The sequence below is a fragment of the Erinaceus europaeus genome, chromosome 6 (assembly GCF_950295315.1).
Source record: "Erinaceus europaeus chromosome 6, mEriEur2.1, whole genome shotgun sequence".
Lineage (NCBI taxonomy): Eukaryota > Metazoa > Chordata > Mammalia > Eulipotyphla > Erinaceidae > Erinaceus > Erinaceus europaeus.
The window spans coordinates 45,915,486-45,941,004 of record NC_080167.1 but is presented as its reverse complement, the minus strand read 5'-3'; the positions used below and the strand labels follow the sequence as shown (position 1 = coordinate 45,941,004).

At 47.6% G+C, this 25,519-nt stretch overlaps 1 protein-coding gene across 3 annotated transcripts in view; it reads left to right on the top strand.

The window, feature by feature from the left end:
- The window catches only part of PRKCQ (protein kinase C theta), an 80,963-nt gene that overhangs the window by 17,532 nt on the left and 37,912 nt on the right, over positions 1 to 25,519 (top strand). For 2 of the 3 annotated variants that reach the window (XM_016193047.2, XM_007534374.3), the window contains exons 2-4: positions 15,380 to 15,506; positions 21,311 to 21,510; positions 24,100 to 24,160. In XM_016193047.2, the coding sequence (XP_016048533.1) occupies positions 15,389 to 15,506; positions 21,311 to 21,510; positions 24,100 to 24,160 (379 nt within the window). In that variant the 5' untranslated portion in view covers positions 15,380 to 15,388. Of the gene's footprint in view, positions 1 to 15,379; positions 15,507 to 21,310; positions 21,511 to 24,099; positions 24,161 to 25,519 lie in introns of those variants that run through there. The other variant, XM_016193057.2, reaches the window with a different exon arrangement.

Below are 25,519 nucleotides of genomic sequence, written 5' to 3'. Positions count from 1 at the left end.
CAACGATTCATAAACTAACCCAAACCAATCACCACACAGATTTGTCCTTCATCTTTCTCCTCCGGCGGCCGCCAAGAACTCTGGAACTACCTAGCATAGGGGACGGGGAGAAAGAGAGGCGCAAACTAGCAAGGGCCAAACCAATTCTCCTGGCGGGGGGAGAGCGAGACCAAACCAATGTGAAGCATAGCAACAGGAGTGGGAGAGAGGAGAGACACCACAGCATCTTGCCACCATCCATGATGCTAGAGCTCAAAACCAGGGCCTTTTACTTTTTCTGTCCCCAGGCCTCCAAGTCTGTGGTTTTACTTGTGGGTGGAACATAGCAAGGAAAGCCTCCATGTAACTGAAAAAGCAGGACTGGATAGGACTCATGCACGGTGTGTCTTGAGTTTCCATGAAGCAGGAGGTCACTGGGCCATCCACATGGAGGATACAGTCAGAAAGGGATCAGGTGGACAGACTGGACAGACTCACAGCATGTGGGTGGAGAGTGAGTACACAATGCAGGGGCCTGGGGAACCCAGACCACCCACAGTGCTCAAAGCCAGCAGGAGGAGGGAACGCTAGCCTCAGGGCAGGGGGACGCTTGAATCTACTCTACTAGGAAGGAAGAAGGGGTCTGGAAAGATGGAAAGTCAGATGCAAATGGGGGGGCGCTTTTGCACCCCCAGCCCTACCAGGGTCCCAGGGCAGTGTTTTCTCTAGGCTGAGATGCTGTTCCCTGGGTGAGCCTCACAGATGCAATCCTGGTTAGAGTCAGGAGGAGGCGATATTCTTCCACCCTGTCTGAGTCCTACCACGTATACAATGAAAATAGAAATTAATTCAGTGCCAGATTTTTTTTTTTTGCCTTTGTTCCCAAATAGGCTTATACTAAATAACTACTCTATATTTCAGACACATTGCAAGAAGAGTGTGAGTGCGTGAGATTTCTGAGCAAAAAGTGATTTTGAGGTCACAGAGGCCCCAGATTCAATCCCCTGCACTGCCGTATGCCAGAGCTGAGCAGTGTTCTGGTCTCTCATTAAAATATATATATGTGCTCAACTAATAGTCATGAAAATCCATCTCCCAGAGGTGAATTCCAATGCACAGTCTTCTCTGTGGTATTGAAGGCAGAGCCCAAATGAATGGGGGCTGCAGGGAGGGCAAAGTTCACGTGGTCTGAGGTCCCTTGAATACTGGCAGTGCACGCAGACACACTAAGGAAGTTGGGGCCCTCTTGGGGATAGCATAAATGTGACTGCCCTCCCTGACCATAAAAAGTTTCCCTTCCCGACACCTGCCTGCAGAGACCTGGGTGACACCTGGTCACAGTCACTCTCACCTCCCTACCCCATAGCCACCAGCTTCAGGGAGGACAACTTGTCAGGCCTGACCTCACCCCACCTGGGTGGAGTTCAGTGCCTGGAGGTGTGTTTGCGTCTTATGTAACCACAGAGCAGCAGTTAGCTCCTCTCTGATTGATAAGGAGATGCTGACTTGGAAAGGAGGTGGGGGCGGGTGGTGTTGAGAGGGACTGGGACCCTGACTTCCTTTGACCCAGCTCCCAGCTCCTACCTGCCCCCCCTCTGCCCCCCAGTCCAGGCAGAAAGGCAAGGAGCTCATAGCACCTGCAGGAGGGCCCCTGGGGGCCGTCTCCTGTCTGTTAAAAGGAGACACAGCAGGGAGTGTGCTGGCCAATTACAGAGCCACAGAAACCCAGTGCTTCTGCCTGGGCTGGAGAGTGACTTGAATGGACAGCAGCAGAAGCTGTGCCCCACCCCCCACATCCCCAGGCATTTCAAGGCCTTACCACCCCCACCCCCACCCCACCCCAAACACATACCCCTGTAAAGCATGGGGTGTGTGACTGTTCTTAACCCTCAACTGAAGAGAGTGGATGCTGTGTCCTCTGCTTTCTGGGGTGTGTGTGATAGGGGTAGGGGGAGTGGGGTGATCTGCTGGCTCATCTGTATCACTGGCGTAGCCTTTCATTTCATTTGGGGGGAAACAATGCCCAGTGCAGTGCCCCATGCCCCCAGGGGCATGAGGCCACCTCTCTGTCTCTGCACCTTCAAAATGAGGGGCTGGATCCCAGGGTGAACTGCATCTCAGAGGCCTGTGTTCCTGGTGTGCTGCTGCTGAGCGCCTCCTCCTGGTGGGCATGGGACTGACAGTCGGGCTTGCCCAGGTCATCCCCCTCCTCCAAGACTGCAGGTTGGGGTCCCAACTTGCAGCAGCCTCAAGAAAGTGGGTCACACCAACAAGCCAGGAACCCTGCACGTCCTGGGTGTCAGGACTGAAGTCACTGTAGAACCGGGTCTGCTCCGTGTGACACTACAGTGATGGATATGTGTCATGTTCATACTCACACACCGTCCAGCACCAGAGTAACCCTCAGTCACCTTGGACTCAGGGTGACGCTGCTGTGTCCCTGTAGGCCCCTCAGCTATAACAGGTGCGCCAAGGGTGGGGGGGTGCTGATAATGCGAAGGCCGGGGAGATGGGGGCATTCTTTTTACCTTGTGCTGAATTGCACTCTATATAAAGAAAAAAACCTTCAAAAATATTTCCCCTAAAACTGCTCTTCTAAAAAGGATGAAGTCCCCCTATTAAAACAAAATCAAACGAAGTCCCTCTATTAAAATAGAATCAAACATTGCTCCTGAAATCCCAGCATTTCCATCCAAAGTGAGGGTAGAAAAGGCTAAACAGAAAATCAGAATAGACTGTGATATGGGTCACTACAAGTCCTGAGACAAACAGTAGCGGTGTCAGTGTTCCCCAGTACCTGGGCAATAGACCAGTTGGAAAAAACAAACAAACAAAAAACAACCCTTACACTTCTTACCATGTTTAGGACCCTGGTTTAAGTTCTCTGTCCTCACTTGCAGGGGAAAGCTTCATGAACAGTGAAGCAGTGCTGCAGGTGTCTCTCTTTTTATCTTCCCCTCCCCTCTCAGTTCCTCTCTTTCTTCATCCAAAGTAAATAAATAAAATATATATATTTTTAAAAATTTCCCTGGGTTATTGGGACCAGCAGCCTTCATCGCCCTCATCTGTGAAGAGTTGGTTGGAAGCTCTCAAATCCTGTCTGCACAATTGCCGTCACTTGTCACTCCCCCAGAATGGATTCCTTGTTCAATGAAGAGGGTTATTCAAGCCACTCAGATCCCACTAAGAGGACAAAGGAACTGCAGTCACCAAGAGCTGCACTGTCGTCCTAAGAGGTTGTTACCCCACACAAATAAGCTGACATCCTTGTAAAATGCTGGCTCTGGCCACAGCACAAACTTACCACCCAGAAAAGCTCTTCAAGAACAGTAGAAGCTAGCCATTTGCAAGAGATCTACCCTGCAATCCAAGAGCTTTATTTTCCCTTTAGACTATTTCTTCTTCCATCAAGCAAAGACTTTTGACTTCTTATGTTGTGTGTGTGTCCAGTGAACACAATATGTGAGGGCCAGGATTTGCGGAGTTTGCTTCCTGGTGAAGAGGTCAACTAGGAGCTGGGACAAGGCAAAGCCCTGGTTTCCAGCTGGGCTGGTCTTCCTGGAGATGCCTCAGTGGTGGAGCATAGCTGCTCACTACTTACTCCACATAGTGAGTGCTCCCTGCAGCTAGGAGTCCAGCTCAGCCCAGCTGCAAGCCCACAGGGGCTCTGAAATTCAGGTAAAGGCAGCAAGTTGGGAAGAGTTGCTTAGAGCTGGAGTGTGGCCAAAGGCAGGTCACTTCATCCATTTACGACACCCCCCCATGCACTGAATCATTAGATTATTAGACTAGCAGATGAGTTCCCGGCTGGTCCAGACACCCACCAAAGATCTGACTCCATGGTTACCACGGATACCAGGTGCTAATTACGATGCACTTTTGTTTCTAAGTTGGAGCTGGTTCCTGGTTGCCTTTGCAAACACAGGGGTGCCTTCCCTGCCCTGCCCCATCCCGCCCAGCCCTGCCGCCAGATCCACACCAACTGTGTGTCTTTCTTAGCTTCTCCAGCTCCTTGTCTCTGGTTACTTGTCCTCTCACCTTCCTCAACAGGCCCCTCTGTCCTGAGGCACTGAAGGGACCATATGCACATTCTTCTCCAGTAAGGGCTCCTTCCTCTACCCCTGAACCCTGCAATTTCCACCCCAGGACAGATGCTGTGTCTTCTCCCACAAGTGCCACACACCTTCCAGAAGAAGTTGGGTAGAGCGTGACAGCCACCTCCTGGCACTGGTATTGTTTCTGTTCCACACTGCCAATTCTTGCTTCCTCTGCTGAGTCACAGGTTCAGAGGGCAGGCAGGTCGTATCTGTAGATCAGGCTAGTATCAGCGGGTGGTGTAGATGGGCTAAGAACTGTACTGTGAGGTCAGCACCTAAAGGTCTTGGCAAAGGAGCAGAGCCCTCCATTGGTCATAGACTCTGTTCACGTCACATGTTGGAACTGGGGTCAGAACATGACGGCTGTCAGCCCACGTGCCAGGACCTGCTTGATCCTGGACTACTGACCTTGCTATGTTGTTCAGTCATGGCTGAGAGACCAGACACCACAGATGGACAGGCCTGTACTCCCAGCTCTGGGCACTGAAGGCCCAGGATCTGACTGTCCTCAGGCTGGTTTCTGAGGAAGGAGGGACTCCCTTCCTGGTTTATAGGTGGTGGGTTCCCACTGTGGCTTGGGCATGGTGGTTCAGGATAAAGGGAGGCAGGAAGGGAGGAAGTAGGATGGAGGGGAGAAGAGAACAAGAGAAAAGGAAAAGAAGTGAGAGGAAAAGAGAGGGAAGAAGTGAGGAGGAGAGGCACCCCCTTATGTGTCAATTCTTCTGATAAAGACCTCAGTCCTAGGAAGTTGGGGACACACCTTATGACCTCATTCAATCTTTTGTTAGAGACAAAAGGTAGAGGAGAGAGAATGAGACCAGAGCATGGAAGCTTCCTTCAATGCAGTGGGAGCCAGACTGGGGCACACACACATCGAAGAAGCACACTACCCAAGTGAGCTGTTTCATTTAATCTGTGTGTATGTGGGGGGGTTGGAGTTCTTGCATGTGTAAATTCATCATTCCCAGGTTGTCATTGTTGTTGTCTTTCCCCCACTTAGATGGAAGACAGAGAGAAAAGAGAGATAACACAGCACCAGAGCTTCCCCCAATGCCACAGCACCTCCCATGTGGTGCCAGGGTGTCGGACTAGTGTCTCGAGAGGGAGAGATGACCCAGGAACTAAGCTCGTGGCAGCAAAGCAATACAAATATTTATTCATTTGAATGCCCCAGAGTCAGGTGCTAGCACACCTGGTTAAACCATGTGGCACAACCCACAATAGCCAGCGTCCACCTCTCGCCTCTCAGTCTACACACTTGCCCTCCTTCAGGTCACGACACGGAATAGACAAGACAGAAATGGAAGTGGCTTGAAAATACCATACATGGTTAGGAAAGGGGTGGAGAAAGGCAAAAGGGGGCCAGGAATGGTATGGACCTCCCCAGCAACTGTTGCTAGGGGTTCAACTGGTAGGATTAATAATAATGCCGTGGAGGCAGGGAGTGTCTTGAGGGTAGAAAGGAGATAGATCAAAGGAATGGAATGGGTGGGGATCTTTCAGGCAAAACAATGATTATGTAGATAGGCCATAGTATCAGGAATGCAGGGTGCTTTGTGTGCCTAGCCAAGCTCAACCACATCCGCACAATTTCCTGACACCAGGGCTTGAGTCTTGGTAGTGTGCATGGGAGTGCAGGCACCCTACCCAGTGAATTATCTCCACAGCCCTTCTGAAGCTTACTCATCTCCCTCTCTCCAAATATGCAGAGGCTCAGGGCCTCACTTTGTGAACTGAGGTTCAGCTCATGGGGAGATGTCTCATTTATGTCTTGGAAGGTCCCGTCCCGAGTGCTTCCAGAGCCAGCAGTTGTGTATGAGTGTCCTGGGCTCCCTTGCTGTCATAAGCATGCTGGGGTTCTTTGAAAACACCATCCTTAGCCACTTTTGAGGCCAAAAGTGCGGGTGACTTTGACGTCACAGCATGTCTGCTGATGCCTGTGTCTCCCACTGTCGTTGAGACAACGCAGACTAAAAGACTGTGCAGATTTGCCTTTTTGTTTTCATTTTTTATTTGTGACTAATAGTCACAAAATAGTAAGGTTAGATAGAGTGTATAGTCCCGCACCACACTCACCACCAAAGTTCTGTGTCTCCATTCTCTCCCCTCCCAAAGATAACCATATTCTCATATGTCTCAGAAATAGTTGGCTTGTGTCTGTTTTTTTCTCCAAGCTCATGTGTATCAGTCTCCACATATGAGTGAAACTATATGGTAGTTGTCTCTCATCTCTTCACTTATTTCGATAAGCATAATCACCTCCAGTTCCATCCATTTTGTCCCAAAGGACATGTTATCATCTTTATGGATTGAGTAGTAGTATGCCATGCAGTATACAGCCTAAAACTTCTTTAGCCAGTTATCTGTTCACTAGACTCTTTGGCTATTGTAACTAATGCAGCTATGAACATAGGGGGAGCATATGTCCCTTCAAATTAGTGTTTGAGTGCCATTTGAATAAATGCCTAAGAGTAGTATTGCTGGATTATAAAGTAATTCTTTTATCGTTTGTTTAAGAATTACCTCATACACTCTTCCAGAGGAGCTTACCAGTTTGCCTTCCCACCAGCAGTGTACACTTTTTTTTTGCAAAGAAAAAACTCTTTTTTTCCCTCACTGCAGAGGAAAGGAATTCTGCAGAGAGCCACAGCACTGTGACTGAGTTTTCAGCGGGCCTTATTCTGGGGGCTGTGCTGTGTCAGCTCTCACCCTGCAGCAAGAGAGCACCCAGCAGGTGGGATCCAGGCCAGGTGAGCAGGTGAGCTGATGCCCAGAGGTCCAGAGGCCAGAATCTGCACTTGGGTGCTTAAAATTGCAATGCAGAATGGTTCCCCTGGACCATGGCTCTGCATCACAGCTGTGCACTAGACAAAGTCACACTGGTGGTGAGAACAGCGAGTAGAGACAGTAAAATGCTCACAGGTTCAAAGCCCATGTTGTGATGCCCACTCAGAGCCAGGAGAGAAAAAAAAAAAAAAGCACAGGAGCCGGCTGTGCTAAGACATGGAGGGGACTGTGTCAGAGGGGACCGAGAACTCTGGACTTTTGTGGGAGCTCTAGGGAGAACACAGGCAAGCCAAATACCCCAGGCCAGAGAAGCTGTGAAACAACCATGTATGGGGCTGGGCAAAGCAACTGGCATTTGCATGCCAAGATCATGCAGGTCTTGGGATCATTCCCGCACTGAGTGAGCCAGAGCGGGTGACCCTGCTGAGTATCACAAGGAAGTCACAGCCTCCACTACCCCACTGAAACTCAGAATGTACCCAAGGGAAAGAACGACCTTCAGCAGAGTTGGGCCTTGGGAATGATATGTCCTCTCTGGAGGCCCTAGAAGCACTGCACAGGAGATGGGGGTGGGGTGGGGTGGGGTGGGGGAGATGAGGGACACACTCTGGTCCTCTGTTGGGGTTCTGCTATGTTCCCCACATTCAGGGACTGAAAGCTGGAAATAGAGCCAGGGACTGAGGGAGTCTGGCTCTCCCCTACTCCTGAGCTAGCTACTGAGTCTTTGTGATGGTTGCCCCCCCCCCCCCCCCCCCCCCCGCCGTGTCTTCAGTGACACCAATATGCTCAGGAGGGGGGGAAGATGATGCAGGAGCTGGGAGCTGAGGACTTCAAAGAGGCTGGGCACCAGGGCAGGAAGTTGAAAGATGAGGAAGGTGGGGTGCAGGGAGGATGGAGGGAAACCAGAGGGCACCCCAGGGAGAAGCCATCACAGGGCAGCCTGAGGCAGTGAGGAGCAGTTTCTCTGGGAGCCTCAGAAAGACCTTCAGGGCTACCTGACCAAGACCTGACTGGGCCAGCCAGGGAGGTGGTAAGTGACTGCAGGTCAGAGCTGGGGGGCCAAGGACAGTGAAGGTGAGGAAAGCACACAGGCCTTGAGGCTAGAGAGGGCACTGAGCTGAGTCCCAGCCCAGGTCAGCCAGCCAGTGAAATGCTCACAGCAACTCTGGAAGCAGCGTAGAGCTTGGAGAGACAGGAGGTTGAGTCCTCCCTGAACCCTCCTCTCACCCCAGCCCAGGGCTGTCCAGCAGGGGAGGTGGGGTCTACTGCTCAGAGAGAGAGGTCTCCAGGGAACCAGCCTTCTGTGTATTGCTGATAGTTAAGGGAATAGCCCCACCCCACAAGGCAAGTGAGATTTATGGATTTTGCACTGTGCTGGGTCGATGGGGTGCAGGGGGTGGGATGGGGGTAAGGGCAGAACAGGACAGAGATGTGATTCCAGCCAATTCCTCTTTCTGTTTGAGACACCCTGTGCTGCTGCAGCTCTGAGCACAGAAGACAGTTCCGGAACTGCATTCTCCAGGGCTTGTCATCTGTCTTCTTGAGGGGGCAGGGGTGTCTACTCAGGGCACAGTGTATGGGACTGTGAGGTTCACAAAGTGCCAGCTAAGACCATGTCAGAAATGATTCTGCTCATTACACGGGGGGAAAATACATCTTCAGTATTTAAACTGTTATTACTATAGTTTAAACTGAGTCATAAGAATTGCTCCTTAGGAGTCAGGTAGTAGTGCAGTGAGTTAAGCGCAGGTAGCGCAAAGCACGAGGACTGGCGTAAGGATCCTGGTTCGAGCCCCCGGCTCCCCACCTGCAGGGGAATCGCTTCACAAGCAGTGAAGTAGGTCTGCAGGTATCTGTCTTTCTCTCCCCCTCTCTGTCCTCCCCTCCTCTCTCACTTTCTCTCTGTCCTATCCAACAACAACATCAATAACAATAATAAAAAATCAAGGGCAACAAAAGGGAATAAACAAATATTTTTTTAAAAGAATAACAACAACAATGATAAACAACAAGGGCAATAAAAAGGAAAAAAATGGCATTCAGGAGCAGTGGATTCGTGGTGCAGGCACTGAACCCGAGCGATAACCCTGGAGGCAAAAAAAAAAAAAAAAAGAATTGCTCCTCAAAGAAAATGCATTGGGAGTCGAGCAGTAGTGCAGCGGGTTAAGCACAAGTGGCGCAAAGTGCAAGGACTGGCGTAAGGATCCCGGTTCCAGCCCCCGGCTCCCCACCTGCAGGGGAGTAGGGGAGTCGCTTCACAGGCGGTGAAGCAGGTCTGCAGGTGTCTGTCTTTCTCTCCCCCTCTCTGTCTTTCTCTCCTCTCTCTGTTTCTCTCTGTCCTATCTAATAATGATGACATCAATAACAACAATAATAAAACAACAAGGGCAACAAAAGGGAATAAATAAATAAAATATAAAAAATATTTTTAAAAAATGCATTGTCAAATTATACTGTTATTTTTAACTGTTTGTACCCAAATGCAACTTTTCCTAAGATCTTAAATGCTACAGTATAAAAGGAAAAAATGTAAGGTTCTGCTAACATCCTTTAAGTTGACCATACTCTTCAGATTTTGATTTCATATTTTATTGAGTAAATTTTTAATTCCTATAGGATAATGTTTTTTCTTTTTAAAAATTTTTTTATATTTATTTATAATTTTCCCTTTTGTTGCCCTTATAGTTTTTTTATTGTTGTAGTTATTATTGTTGTTATTGATGTTGTTGTTGTTAAATAGGACAGAGCAAAATGGAGAGAGGAGGGGAAGACAGAGAAGGGGAGAGAAAGATAGACACCTGCAGACCTGCTTCACTGCCTGTGAAGCAACTCCCCTGCAGGTGGGAAGCTAGGGGTTCGAACCAGGATCCTTACGCAGAACCTTGTGCTTTGCGCTACCTGCACTTAACTCACTGCACTACTGCCCGACTCCCTTTTTTTCTTTTTTCTTTTACTTACAGAGCTTTGGGTTTCAGCCACCTCTCCCTCTCCCTCTCCCTCTCCCTCTCCCTCTCCCTCTCCCTCTCCCTCTCCCTCTCCCTCTCCCTCTCCCTCTCCCTCTCCCTCTCCCTCTCCCTCTCCCTCTCCTTCTCCTTCCCTCTTTCTCTCTCTTTACTGATACCAGGGTTATCACTGGGGCTCAGTACCTGCACGATGAATCCACTGCTCCCAGTGGCCATTTTTTTTTTTTTAAATTCTTGATAGGACAGAGAGAAATTGAGAGGGGAGAGGGAGAGAGAGGGAGAGAAAAAGAAACCTGCTTCACTGCTCATGAAGTGTGCCCCCTGCAAGTTGGGAGCAGGGGTTCAAACCCCAGTCCTTGCACATAGTAAATGTGTTCTCAGCATTTTTTCACTGTTTTTTTTTTTAATTACCATAAGGTAAAATAATAGACTTTGGGCGTAGGATGTTCTGCTCTGTGAATTTCAGCCTAGACAATGGTGACCCCCACCACTAGGCCCTGGGAAAGCTCCATCTCCCCCAAATTTGACTAGACTATACCATCCTGTCACATCCTACCCACTGGCCTTGTTCTCTACAAGTGTAATATAAACACAGCTTTCAATGAAGTACTTTATTTCAATCTGCCTTCCCTCCACTGCTCACCAGGATCAACACTATGCACATAACTAGCTGCAGAAAAACGGTTGAGTTTTTATTTTGTTTTGTTCTGTCTTTACCAAAGCACTGCTCAGTTTTGGTTTATGGTTATGCCAGGGATTGAATCTGGGACTTAGGAGCCTCAGGCATGAGTCTCTTTGCATAAGCATTATTCTATCTACCCCCCCCCCACACACACACACACACACTGTATCTTATACAGTTGGTGCTCTTGCCTCTTAATCAAATTGGACCCTGGAGTTGGAGTGTTTTGTGTGTTTGTTTGCCTCCGGGGTTATTGCTGGGGGGCTATATTGCCTGCACTACAGATCTACCCCTCCTGGAGGTTATTTTTTTCCTTTTGTTGCCTTTGTTGTTTATCATTGTTATTTTTATTGTTGCTGTTGTTATTGCTGTTGTTGTTGGATAGGACATAGAGAAATTGAGAGACGGGGCAAGAAAGATAGCTGGAGGAGTTGGACAGTAGCATAGCGGGTTAAGCTCAGGTGGCGTGAAGATCCTGGCTCAAGCCCCTGGCTCCCCACCTGCAAGGGAGTCACTTCACAAGCATTGAAGCAAGTCTACAGGTGTCTATCTTTATCTCCCCCTCTCTGTCTTCCCTTCCTCTCTCCATTTCTCTCTGTCCTATCCAACAACAACAACAATAATAACTACAACAACAATAAAAAACTGCAAGGGCAACAAAAGAGAATAAATAAATAAATATTTTTTAATTAAAAAAAAGATAGATGGGAGTCAGGCGGTAGCACAGCGGGTTAAGCGCATGTGGCGCAAAGCGCAAGGGCCAGCATTAAGGATCCCGGTTCGAGCCCCTGGCTCCCCACCTGCGGGAGAGTCGCTTCACAGGTGGTGAAGCAGGTCTACAGGTGTCTATCTCTCTCCCCCTCTCTGTCTTCCCCTCCTCTCTCTCTATTTCTCTCTGTCCTATCCAACAACAACAACACCAATAACCACAACAATGTTAAGCAACAAGGGCAACAAAAAAGGGAATATATATATATATATATATATATATATATATATATATATTCTTTAAAAAGATAGACTCCTGCAGACCTGCTTTACAGCTTGTGAAGTAAACCTGCAGGTGGGAAGCCAGGGGTTCGAACCAGGATCCTTACACCAGTCCTTGCGCTTGCGCCATGTCAACTTAGCTACTGAGCTACTGCCCGGCTCCTGGGGTTGGAGTTTTTAATTTGCCTACACTTAGAATAACCAATCTAACTTATTGCCTGTGGCCATATTTTACCTGCTTAGTCTTTTCTGCCTTGGCATTCATTATTTTCTTCAAGCATTTAAGCATTACAAATAACGCCACTTGCTCTACTGACACTACAGTACTTTAGCAATCCAGTCTGATGAGTTATCTCTAAATTTTATTTAAAAAAAAAAACCTTAAAGAAGATCTTCATCAAGACATGACTCCCAGAGCAGAAAAACTGTAAGTTAGTCCTTGGTATCATGCAAGAGTTCCAAAGAGCCTTACAGAGATGGTCTAGAGAGGTGGCGTAGTGAAGTATTACACAGAAGGGCAAATCTAACCCCAAGTCATGGCATGGACATGGTGTGTAAAAGCAAAACACTTCCTAGTCACTTAGTAGCCACGATCATTCACATGGACTCTAGAACGTACCAGCACACTCCACCTCTTTGATTCCTACGTGAGATAAAGAAGCTCTTCCAGGTTAAGAAAACAGTTACTGATAGACAACTGCAACTCTTCGAAGACTACAGCAAAGACATTAAAGTGGCCACCATGGTTTGCTTGTGTGGGTGGAATTATAGGGCAACATTGTGCCAGTTCTGTCTACGTCCTTCATTTTTCATAATGCTCATCTGTTGCTGCTACTGGAGCAGAAAAAATTCGGAGTAGATCAAGAATAAAATGCTGCCTATGCCTTCAAAATGCCCCAGAGCTCGAGGCTTAGCTGAACGCCGAGGTTAAGCGCACGGCTAACAGTTCTGTCCCCAGACCACGTTCCTGGGACCAGAACTTCAGGAGCAGAGGGGATGGCGGAGGCAGGGGGCACACGTGCACAAGGCAGCCTACTCTATGACATGCTTGCTGAGCCTGGGCCACCTAAACAATGCCCACACAAGCCAAGGGGGAGGGAGAGAGGGATTCCTCTACAGTGCTCCTCCATGCTGAAACACATTCCCTCCTGACCCCAGATACATCCTCTGATCCCCAGCCGTTCTTATCAGGTGCAGATGGAGATGCTGTTGTGTAATTCTGAATCAGACATGAAACAGCAGAGGGACACAGGCATCACCAAAGCTTAGCGCAACGTGAGTCAGGATCCCTGTGGACATTGGTCAGAATTGGTCGCCTAGCTGTGCTTGTTTGGGCGTTTCATACTGCAGAGGAGCAAAGCGTCTGGGTCTCCCACTTCATGGAGAAGTATCGCTGTCTGCAAGGTCAAGTGGCCAAGGAGAGAGAGCTCAGAGAAGGCCTTCCTGAAGAACCAGGCGACTAGCTGGATTCCTGCTCAGGGGTCATCATTTAGAGAGACCTTGCAGAATGATCTGGAAGTGGTCTGCTGCAGTCTCTTCTACCAGTCTCTTCTGACCCAAACAGGCTGTGTTTCAGAAACAAATGCTAGGCTCTGTGGGGGAACCAGGCCTGCTGTCAGAACCACAAGCCTGTCTGTTTAAAGGCTAGCATCCCCCCCAAGATGGCGACATTACAGGGGGAGGTGGGAGAGAGCTGGGGTGACTGGATTAGGAAACACAGAGCCAAGATTCTGCCATCCTTAAAATTGGGGTCCCAGCTCCTATCTGAGCAGCTCACTCTCCTGACACCAAGGTGGAGAAGACAGCTCTGCTCTGCACTGCTAGCACAGTCTCTTGTTTAGGAAAACCCATGAGAAGCTAATGCTCTGACAGACTAGAGAAGCAAGGAAGTCTCTCTGTCACTGAGTACTAGATGACAGTTCCAAATCAGCAGAATCTCATGGAAAAGAATATTTTTGATTTAAATTAATAGTAAGTGTTTACTGTTCAAAAAAAAAAAAAAGACAGAGGCAGGATCAGATGTTAGTATCTTGGGAGGTGGTTCAAGGGTTGATTTGCAGGTACAAGGTCCTGAATTCGATCCTCAGCATCACATATGCCAGAGCGATGCTGGTTCTTTCTTTCTCTTTCGTATATAATGTATATAATATATAATAATAAATATCATTGTGTTGTTGGAAAATGCATGACAGGGAGTTAGGCAGCAGCACAACGGGTTAAGCACACATGGCGCAAAGTGCAAGGACTGGCCAAGGATCCTGGTTCGAGCCCCTGGCTCCCCACCTGCAGGGGAGTCACTTCACAGGCAGCGAAGGAAGTCTGTAGGTGTCTATCTTTCTCTCTCTCTCTCAGTCTTCCCCTCCCCTCTCCATTTCTCTCTGTCTTATCTAACAATGATGACATCAATAATAATAACAACTACAACAACAATGAAAAACAACAAGGGCAACAAAAGGGAAAATAAATAAATATTAAAAAAATAAAATACATGACATGGTTTTCTATGTTTTTTATGCAAAAATGCATCATGGCAACTCAATATATACTATAATGTTATATAATAAATATTTTAAAAGAATCAGGTGTTGTCTGCTAGGGAGATAGCTCAGCACACTACTGCACATGAATTATTGGCTGAGGCTGCTTGTTGCTGGCTTTGAAAGTGACTGGGATCCATGTGGATTCAGTCAGCTAGGAAGGATCGTCAGTTTCCCCAATGAATGGGTACTCAAGCAGCTCCTGACAGCTTTCAACCTGACCTGTTGACTGGCTATGGAAGAAGGGCAAACGCTTGAAGAAGAAGAATTGGCTGAGGCCACAGGTTCAAGCCTCAGTGCCACCATATACCTGAGTTGAACAGTTCTCTACCCCCACCATAAATCTTTTTTAAAAGAATCAAATGGAACCAGACAGTGATACATCCAGTTGAGTGCACATGTTACCATGTTCAAGGACCTAGGTTCAAGCCCCCAGTCTCTACCTGTAAGAAAAAAAATTCACAAGTAGTGAAGCAGACAACTTCCAGATCATTCTTCAAGGTTCCTTCCCCCCCCACACACACACACCACACACACATACCACACACACACACACACACACATACACACACTACACTCACTCACTTTCTCTCCCTCTCCCTCTCTCTCAAAAATAAAAATAATTAATTTTTTAAAAGAATCAAGCCAGATTCCTGGAATTTGTCACCAATTCCATGATGATATTCACTTATATCTCTAAGAAAAATCATTGCTTACTTGACTTATCTTACCATAATAAAGCATTACATTAGTCAATGACTTAAGGTTTTTGTTTGTTTGTTTTTTAATAGTTTATGCTTTTCTAAGGCTACATGCTCTTGCAGGCACACACACACGTTAGGAAAGCAGTCCAGATGAAACAGGGGTCAGCAGTTTGCTACCCAGCAGTGACACATAAATAGCCCGTGTGAGAATCTTGTGGTGTCGTATTAACTGTGGTGACTAAAATAGACTCAGTCTTGACTATAAGCTGATTTTCTGATAGTGGCTGCTGTTTCTTGAGTCCCCACTGGAATAACAGCTGAGACCAGATGCTACTCCGTTTCACCCTGCTCCACAGGGCTCACACCTCACCCCCTGAGATGTAGGGGTAGGGGGGGGGTCTCTGTTGAAACTAATGAGGGAGAGGCTGGTACAGACTCCCAGAAGGCTCTTTCCTGGCCCTTGGGGCTGTGGTTTGGGGCGAGTCCAAGAGCGTCCTGTGCAGAAGGGGAAGGAAAGGCGTGTGCTGGGAGGGATAGCTGAGCCCTCTGCCTCCCTGGCCACTAAAGCATGGGGAGGAGACGCCAAAAATAAACTCATCCGAGGCCCCCCCAACAGCATTTGTCTTGTGTCCTTCTGCAGGGAGCCGCCATGTCCCCATTCCTCCGGATTGGCCTGTCTAACTTTGACTGCGGGTCCTGTCAACAGTGCCAGGGGGAGGCCGTCAGCCCCTACTGTGCTGTGCTGGTCAAGGAATTTGTGGAATCAGGTAGGTGGGGGTCACCTGAGCTCAACTCACCCTCCGATTAGGGAACCTGCTAACCCGGGACCCCAGATTTGCTCTGGACTATGACTCAGCACTGCACTCTGAGCTCCCTAGACTCCTGCACAGGCCCCAACTCCCCCATCTGCCCAGGTAAGCAGATGGAAGTCTATGCTAAAGCAGAACAAGGGGCCAAAAGGCTCAATTACTGAGTTGGGTGCCTTCCTGGCCATGCCCACAGCCCAGGTTTGAACCCTGGCCCCACAGAGGAGGTGCCATAGTACCAGGGGAAGCGCTAGTGCTGTGATATCTCTTCTCTGTCTCTTACTAGCTTTCTATCTGAATGATAAAAAAAAAATGGCCTAGAGTGGTGAAGCTGTGTATATGGGAGGCCCCTCTCTGCCAATATTCTATCTCCCCCACCTCTCTCTATCCTATCAAATAAAAGAAAAAATCTCTCTGTCCTATAAAATAAAATAAAATAAAAGGCCACCATGAGCAGTGGATTTGTCATGCAGGCACTGAGCCCCAGCAATAACCCTGGCAGCAAAAATAAATAAAAAAATAAGAAAGAAAGGAAGGAAGAAATAAAGAAAGGAAAAGTGGTCCAGAGTGGTGATATTGTACATGCGCAAGGCCCCATCTCTGCAAAATAGACAGATGGATAAAAAGAAAGAGGGGGCCTGCTGAAACAGCTCACTTGGATAGTGTGGATAGTGTGCTGCTTTGTCATGTGCAGGACCCAGGTTCAAGCCCAGCCCCTAAAGCATTAAAGGAAGCTTTCGTGCTGTGATCTCTGTCTCTGTCTCTCTCTGTCTCTCTCTCTCTCTCTCTTTCTTTTTGCCTCCAGGGTTATTGCTAGGGCTCAGTGCCTGCATTAGAAATCCACTGCTCCTGTGGCCATTTTATAATTTTTCTTCTCCTTCATCCTCCTCCTCTTCTTCTTCTCTTCTTTTGGATAGGATAGAGAAAAATTGAGAGGGGAGGGGAAGGTCGAGAGGGAGAGGGAAAGATAGACACCTGAAGACCTGCTTCACCGCTTGTGAAGTGACCCTCCCTGTAGGGAGCCGGCGGCTTGAACCGGGATCCTTGTGCCGGTCCTTATGCTTCATACTATCTGGGCTTAACCTGGGGCCACCACCCGGCCCCCATCTCTTTCTCTCTCTCTCTCTCATCTCACTTTCTAAAATAAGTAAAAAATCTTAATAACAGAAAGGGGAGAGAGAAGGGCTGGGAACAGAGATGTGGTGTTCTCTGTAGGGCTATCCTAATGGCATCTGGGCAGGGGGAGTGGTGTTGACAAATGCACAGGGGAGCCCCCGACTTCCTGGCTCAGGATTCTGGAGTCCCAGCTGCTCTCATGCAGACTGCCCTGGGCCCAGAGTCCTGCATGGCTGGGGGCTTCATCTTCCTGCCCCTTCAAGGCCTTCAAAGCCAAGGAGACTGGTTCCCCTGCTGCCCAGGTTCCTCTCCTGTTCAGTAAAAAGTGAAGCTGGTCCTCAGTCCCTCTCAGAAACCTCTCAAATGTCACAGCAGCCTTTGAAGTGCAAAATGTCTGTGGTTTTCAAAGCCACTTTGGACTTCACGGGCTGAGGGACCCAGTTCTGCTCACAGCCGCAGGCCTCCTGACATTTGCCTCTCCCGAGCCTTTGTAGAATGTCTTCTTTTTCTCCTTCTCCTCCTCCTCCTCCTCCTCCTCCTCCTCCTCCTCCTTCTTCTTCTTGCCTTCCCTTTGAACTTGGTCTAATCAGCCAGGTGGATCTGGTCAAAAGAAAGAAGATGACTGTGTTTTTCTGAAAGGATAACTTATGGAGCTGGGAGAGTTTTGGTTCTGATTTGCTTTGGGTCCTGTGCTGGAAGAAGTCACTGTGAGCGTTCTAACTGAAGGACTGTTTCTGTAACTGCAAACAGCTTTCTGTCCTTGGGGTGTGAAGCTGCATTTTCCATCAAGAGTGGAGTGAACGGGGACAAATAGGACCTGCTGATCTGGGAGCCCTGGGGGGAAGGGCAAGTTCCCTGTTAGTGAGTGGACAAGCTGCTGAAGGCTGGTCCTCTGCTAAGGTGACCATGGTCTCCAGGAAGGCAAAGGGACAAAGTGTCCTGCCCTAAGAATTCCAGCCCTTTGGTTGTGACTATAGGACCTCCTCAGGAGTAGCTTTGAGTCCTTGGAAGTGAAATGTGATGGGAAGGGGGGTGGCGGGGGAGCAAAGCAGCTCACTTGAACAGTGCCCTGCTTTGCCACATGTGAAACCCAGGTTCAAGCCCGGGCCCCACAGCACTGATGGAAGCTTTGATGCTGTGGTCTCTTTCACTCTGCTTTTGTCTATAAAACAAACAAACAAACAAACAAATAAATAAAATGTGGCTTGTGCAGTCGTGGAGGTGGCTCAGTAGTGGAGCACAGGACTTGCAGGCATAAGGTCCCAAGTATCCATTCTCAGGGTCACATGTGCTAGAGTGAGGCTCTGGCACTCTCTCTTGTAAAGAGATAAGTGGTTTTTTTTTCCAACTGCTATTTGAAATGTTCATATCTCCATTGGTTTTTGTTGTTGTTGTTTAGAAAACCAGTCCCTTTTCAATTTCTTTGAAACAGACCATAGAAATCTTAGAAGGGACTGGGCAGTGGTGCCCCCAACTGAGTACATATATTACCACATACAAGGATCCAGGTTCAAGCCCTCACTCCCTATCTATTGGGGGTCAGTGGAGTGAGGGGGGGCAAGAGCAAGTAAAACAGTAGAACAGGTCTACAGGTGTCTCTCTTCCTCTCTCTTTCTCTCTGTTTCCCCTCCGTCTCAATTTTTCTGTCTCTATCAAAAGAAAGAGAAAGAAAAGAGACAACAAAAATTAGAAAAGATCTCACTAAGAATCCCCCCCTGGATGTCCTGTATGTCTTGATGTCGGTGCTTATACTTCTAATAGCCAGACCTACCCAGAATTTGAAGCTCTGGCATGTTCCATTCCTGCTCCACCTCCCACCTATTGGCTGAAGCCATGCAGGAGGCTGGGCTGTTAGTGGTCTGGAGAAACTGTGCTCCTACAGCTAAGCTTCCCTGCTTTGGGGCAGGAGATTCCCTCCTGCTACACCCACATCCCTGAATTCCTTCATCCACCACTGAGTGTGCTGATTGTCAAGGGGCACAGAGACACAAGCGCCGTCACAGTTTTCTGTGCCTGAAAAGATTAGACCAAATGCTGCAGAAAAGCCTGCCTGGGGAAAGCTAGGACAGCACTGCTCAGAGTAGCAGGTCAGCTCTGGGAACAGTTCCCCGATCTTACTGTCCCCACTGCTGCTCTTCACTCCCCGTTTCCTAGACTTCCCCCGTCTTCCCTCCTCCATGGCCCTCCAGCCCGGAGCCTGCCTCTCAGAGGCTGTAGGGTGTGTGAAATGTGTCCTCGATGGGGGCTGAAGAGGGAAGAAGTGGCTCATGGTGTTTTAAAGGTGGTTGCCTCTTAGCATAGTTATTTCAGAATTAAGCCAAACCCTCTTTTGGGAGATGCACTCTGACATCTATATTTGAAATGCCAGTGAAATTAATCACTCATATGTCAAACCTTTGTGGCTGAAGCTAAGGAGGATCCCAATGGGCATAAGAATGCAAAATTAAGGGTGTCAGGAGGCAGCGGATAAAGTACATGCCCTGCTGTGCAAAGGGCCCTGGGTTCAAGCCCAACACCACATAGGAACACCATGGGTAGATCCAAAGGAAGTCTGGATTGTGGAACAGTGTTGTGGTGTCTTTCTATCTCACTCTGTCTCTTCTCTCTCCCCGCCCCTCTATCAAAAAAAGATGAAGTCAAGAGAGGTAGCATAGATGTTGTACCCTGGGTTTTCGTGCCTGAGGTCCCAGGTTCAATCCTCTAGTGCCACCATATGCTAGTATTGAGGGGGTACTCTGGTCTAGATTTCAAATGAAAAAAATAAGGAAATCTTTTTAGGAATGAATGAGGAACCAGGTAATGATACATTCAGTAGAATGCACGTTACCATATGCAAGGACCCGGGTTCAAGTCCTCAGTCCTCACCTTCAGGAGAGAAGCTTCACAAATTGTAAAGAAACAGTGCTGCAGAGTCTCTCCTTCTGCACGTCGCCCCCACTGCCACATCTCTTCTTCTTTATGTCTGCCCTTATCAGGAAACAAAAACAAAAAACAAAAAGCAAAAAAAAAAAAAAGGAAAAAGAAATGACCAGAGTCACTATGCATACTCCAAACCACAGCAATAACCCTGCTGGCAAAAAAGAGAGGGAGAGAAAGAGAGAGAGAATGGAAAGGGGGGGCAGGTGGTGGCGGTGCCCCCAGCAGAGCCCACATGCTGCCATGCTGGATCACCTAGGTTCCAGCCCCAGTCGCCTCTTGAAGAGGGGAAGCAGTATTGCAAATGCCTCTCCTTCTCACTATCTGTGTCTTTCTCTCTTCTCCCCTCCCCAGTTTCTCATCCTCTATGAAAATAAATAAAGATGAAGTATTTATTTCTAGAAAAATAAAGAGAAAACAGTCTCCAGAAGTGGTGGAGTCAGGCAGTCACAGAGCCCCAGCAATAACCCTGGTGGCAGAAAAAGAAAAATTGGGCCATAGAGTCTGCTCAGTGGTATCATGCATGTACAAGGTCCTGACTGTATTTCCCAGTCCTGCATAAAGAAAAAAAAGTTCAGTTTGAAACATATAAAGGATGGGCTCTGTCAGTCTGGAGAATTCCAGACTAGGGGTGGACTAGGGCTAGAGGTGGAGTACTCTGTAACTCAGCAATTTCTCTCCTGAGGATAGATTCTAAAGAATCAAACACACTCATCCAAACAGATCTGTCTATACCTATGTTCATAGCAGCTCAGTTTGTAATAGCCAAAACCTGGAAGCAACCTAGGTGACCAACAACAGATGAGTGGCTGAGAAAGTCATGGTATATATACACGAATGGGATACTATTCAGCTATTCAGAATGATGAAGTCACCTTCTTCACCTCATCTTGGATGGAGCTTGAAGGAATCACGTTAAGTGAGATAAGCCAGAAAGAGAAGGATGAATATGAGATGATCTCACTTATAGACAAAAACTGAGAAATAAGAGCAGAAAGGGGAAACATAAAGCAGAATTTGGCCTGAGTTTGATGTATTGCACCAAAAGAAAAGACTCTGGGTGGTGGTGGGGGGGTGCCTTCAGGTCCTGGTGCACAATAGTGGAGGAGTCTAGGCTAGGGGTGAAAGCATTTTGCAGAAAACTGATCAATTTGGGGGCGGGGTGGTGGTATACCTAGTGGAGCACACATGTTACAATGTGTAAGGACCCAGGTTCAAGCCTCCAGCTCCCACATGCAGGGGGAAAGCTTCATGAGTAGTAAAGCAGATCTGCAGGTGTCTCCTTGTCTCTCTCCCTCTCTATATCCCCCTTCCTCTCAATTTCTGCCTGCTTCTATAAAATAAAGATAATAAGCAAAAAAAAAAAAAAACATTTAAAGAAACTGAGAAATTTTACACATGTACCATTAATTAAAAATTCAGTTAAATCTTTTTTAAAAAGATGAGTGCTGTGTCACTAGCTTATGGCTGGGCACCTAAATTTTGCTGCTGTGTTCAGGGATTCATGCTGTGAGGACCAAGGAGAGAACACTGCCAGTCCAGGATGTGATCAGATATTTGCTGCCCAAATTATCCAGATCGATGTGGCCACGCTGCCTCTCATGGCTGTGTGTACTGGCTTCATCCCCACCCCACCCGCAGTGGAATCTGCCAGCCCAGGGCATGGCAGGTTGGGCACTGTCCAGCCCAGAGCTGACCCTGGGCATAACGGGGCCCTCTCTTTCTACTCCTAGAAAATGGACAGATGTATGTCCAGAAAAAGCCGACAATGTACCCACCCTGGGACAGCACCTTTGATGCCCACATCAACAAGGGCAGGGTGATGCAGATCATTGTCAAGGGCAAGAACATGGACCTCATCTCCGAGACCACCGTGGAGCTCTACTCACTGGCTGAGAGGTGCAGGAAGAACAACGGGAGGACCGAGATATGGGTACGTGCACACACACTGTGATTACCATCAGGATCTGACCATGTCTCTCTTGCCCCATGTCAGGAGAAGAGGGGCTCTGACCTATGAAAAACTGTTACTGCTATTACAATCTGTGTGTGTGTGGCTAATAGTAGGTTACAAGGTTGTAAGATTACAGTATTTAGTTCCACACCACACCCACCACTAAAGTTCTGTATCCCTACCCGCCTACCTCCCAGAGATAACCACCGTAGTTCTCACAAGTCTTAGAAACAATTTTGCTTCCTTCTGGGTTTGTTTGCTTGTCTGTTTCAAGGTCATGTGATTCAGATCTCTAGATTCTACTTTATGGGTGAAACCATCTGGTAGTTGTTTTTCACCTCTTAGTTCACTAAGCATTGTCACCTTCAGTTCCATCCATTTTGTCCCAATGGACACAGTGTCACCTTTCTGGATCACAGTAGTATTCCTTGGAGTGTATATATCCCATAATTTCCTTAGCTAGTTATCTGTTGATGGGCATTTAGGCTGCTCCTACTCTTTAGCTATTGTAAATAATGCAGCAATGAATTATAACTTTTTTGTTGTTGTTGTTAAACCAGAGCTCTCTTTATGGCGATGCTGGGACTTGAACCTGGGACTTAGAGCCCCAGGCATCAAAGTTCTTTGCAGAGCCATTACACGATTTCCCTGGAGACGTTGCAATTATTAAAGAAAGCTTAGTGGTATCACAAACTCTCTTGAGCTTTCAAACCCATTGCCAGTATATCACAAAACTACATAGATATCGAATAGCCTAATGAGCTATCTTATTTGATAGGTGGTAGTGAGAAGACAAAGACTCATTTCATGGTTGGCCTTCTCTTCCCCAGCCATGCTTTGTACTAAAGAATACATCGTCCACAATCCATTTCACCCCACTAAAGTTTCAATGATTTAAGCTAGCACTGTTTGCATAACAAACATTTAGGAATGTTAGAGGTAGGAAGAAAATAAGAAAGCATGAAACTCAGGGGCCAAATTGTGGTGCAACTTATAGAATACATAAGTTACCATGCACAGGGACCTGAGTTCAAGACCCCAGCCCCCACCTGCAGGGAAGAACTTCATAAGTGGTCAGTCACTACTGCAGCTCGCTCTCTCTCCCCCCCTTCCCTCTCAATTTCTATTACCTACCCAAAATAAATTTTTTTAAAAATTTAGGCATTAAGGAAAATGCCTGGGACTCCCAAATGAGAGAAAATGCAGCAGAAGGAACTGTTAGTCCATGGTTTGAGGTGGACAGGTGCAGGTGACAATCTTTCTCCATTGTCCACCTTTGTTTTGATCCAGGTTAGCTCTTTATTTGCTTTTTTTTTAGAGTTTGAGAGCCAGAAGGTTTTTCCATATGGGTGTTTTCCCCATTGAAATCTACTTTCTAAAATTAATTTCACTATTTAGAAATGATGTTTTTTTCAAATGTGCTTGTCGCCTCTGCTGTCACCATCCCCTTTTAAATGTCATAGGGAGACCTCCCTTCTGTTTGCTTTCCAAAGTCTTTGCTTCTGTTCATGCTCAAAAGGTAATGACTTGGTTTTCCAGCAGCTTATGAGAGGAAGTTCATTTCCCCTCTAAGCCCTTGACATTGCTAACTCTGGGATCCATGGTGTGACTCTTGCCATCTTCACTGCTCCAGGCACCAGTCGGAGGGTGGGAAAGAAAGTCAGCCAAGTGATCCAAGCTTACCTGACTCAGAATTCTAGCTGTAATGGTGCTGTGACACAAGAACTGCGACCCTGTCTCTTACTCTCTGAAGGGTTACTGACACATTCAAGCTCAATCAGTTGTGCAGCCACAACTTACAGTCTTGGGCTCAAAGACCTTCTGTTCCTTAGAACTCCGGTTAACCATGGCCACAGTTATCAACAGTGACCTTATTCACTCAGCCTCCTTGTTCTTTCTAGTTTATTAATGATAGAGTGTTAGGACTGAGGGCATTTTTTTTTTTTTTTTTTTGCTTCCAGAGTTATCTCTGGGGATTGGTGCCTGCACTAGGAATCCACTGCTCCTGGAGGTCATCTTTTTCCCATTGTTCTTGTATCTGTTGCTGTTATTGCTGTTGCTGTTGATTAAGATAGACAGAAATTGAGAGAGAGAGAAAGAGAGAGAGAGAGGAAGACTCAGGGAGAGAAAAAGGCAGACACCTGCAGACCTGCTTCAACGCTTACGAGGCAACTCCCTTGCAGGTAGGGAGCTGGGGGCTCAAACCAGGATCCTTGCTCTGGTCCTTGTGCTTCACACTATGTGCACTTAACCTGCTGCACTACCATCCAGCCCCCTTTGGGCTCAGGACATTCTGATCATTCTTTCCAGAACTGAGCTAGGTCTCCTCCCCACCCATTCCCTACTCCCCATGAGCTGACCGGGTCTGAATCCACCCCATCACAGCTCATCACAGAAGCAGGAAAGGGGCAGAAAAGCAAACAGAGACTGTTAGAGAATGACCTCCACAGAGAGCAAAAGCAAGTGGCCACCCTGGCACAGCTGACCTGCAGGCATGCTGGTCACATACTCTGTCACACCACTCGGCACTTGCTGCAAGTTCTGACTGATTTTCCTTCTCTCAACTAGCTAGAGCTGAAACCTCAGGGCCGAATGCTAATGAACGCGAGGTACTTTCTGGAAATGAGTGGTAAGTGGCCTTTCTTCTTCCTGTGGTGGGAGTGGGGGTGGGGATGGGGGTGAGGAGGGCATGCCCTTCGCTTCAAGTGCAACTTATTTCACTCTTATATAACAGCACAGAAGAGGATCAGGAGAAAAGTGGGTAGCACAAGGTCATGCCTTAAAATGCTAATAGTGCCGGCCAGGGAGATCTGCAAAAGACTTAATGCTTGTGGCTCCAAGGTCACAGGTTCGACCTCTAGCATCACCATAAGCCAGAACTGAGCAGTGCTCTGATCTCCCTCTCTCCCTCTCCCTCTCCCTCTCCCTCTCCCTCTCCCTCTCCCTCTCTCTCTCCCTCCCCCTCCCCCCTCTGTCTCTCTCCCTCTCCCTCCCCCCCCATCTCTCTGTCACAAGCTTTATCACTGGCACTCCTGGCAGCCATTTTTTTATTTCCCTATCAGAAATTGAGAGGGAAGGGGGAGATAGGGATAGAGAGAGATAGACACTTGCAGAGCTGCTTCAACTGCGTTCCTACTGTAGGTGGGGAACAAGGGCTTGAACCCGAATCCTTATGCAGGTCTTTGTGCATAGTACTATATGCGTTTAACAGAGTGATATCTCTCTCTCTCTCTCATTAAAATAATTTTAAAAAATTCTAGTGATGCTTAAAATGCATTGAAAATCTACTGAGCAGGGTGCAAAGGAAATAAGACACCCCTGAAACCCAATGGCAAGACACTAATGATTCTGTAAGTCACCCCAAGTCTTTGCAGCAAGAAATGCCTCTCTGAGGTCCTTCAGGCCTGTGTCCCATGTCCCATGGGCAGGCCCTCAGTCATAGGCCTCACATGACCTCTCGAGAAGCCTCCTACCTTACAGCCACCACTTCCCTCTGCTGCACTGAGGATCTGTGGTCTGCGTGATGTCTCATATAATCACCTGTCACTGCTCATAAAACTCAGTCCTTCAGGGGGGAGACAGAACTTACTGGAATCACACTGAGTTCATTTCCCCCTAAGTTAGCTTTACTACTGAGAAGCAAGTTTTACTTTAGCAACTTAGAGTGCTTTCTAGGATTTTAGTTAATATGCCGTTGCTTTAAGGGATCAGACCCCAATAAACCACATTGAGAAAAATGTATCATGAGCTACGTGGGAAGCCTGAGCACTCACCAGACACTTGATGACACTGGGACATCATTCTTTGTTTATGAGATGGGATAGGACAGCAATGGCTTTAATCAAAGGTGTTAATCTTTTACAAACCCATACTGAAATATGTTTGATGGATAAATTTATGAAATACATTAATGGACAAACTGTTGGGGGGGCTGGGTGATGGTGTACCCAGTAAGGTGCACATGTTACCATGTGCAACAATTCAGTTT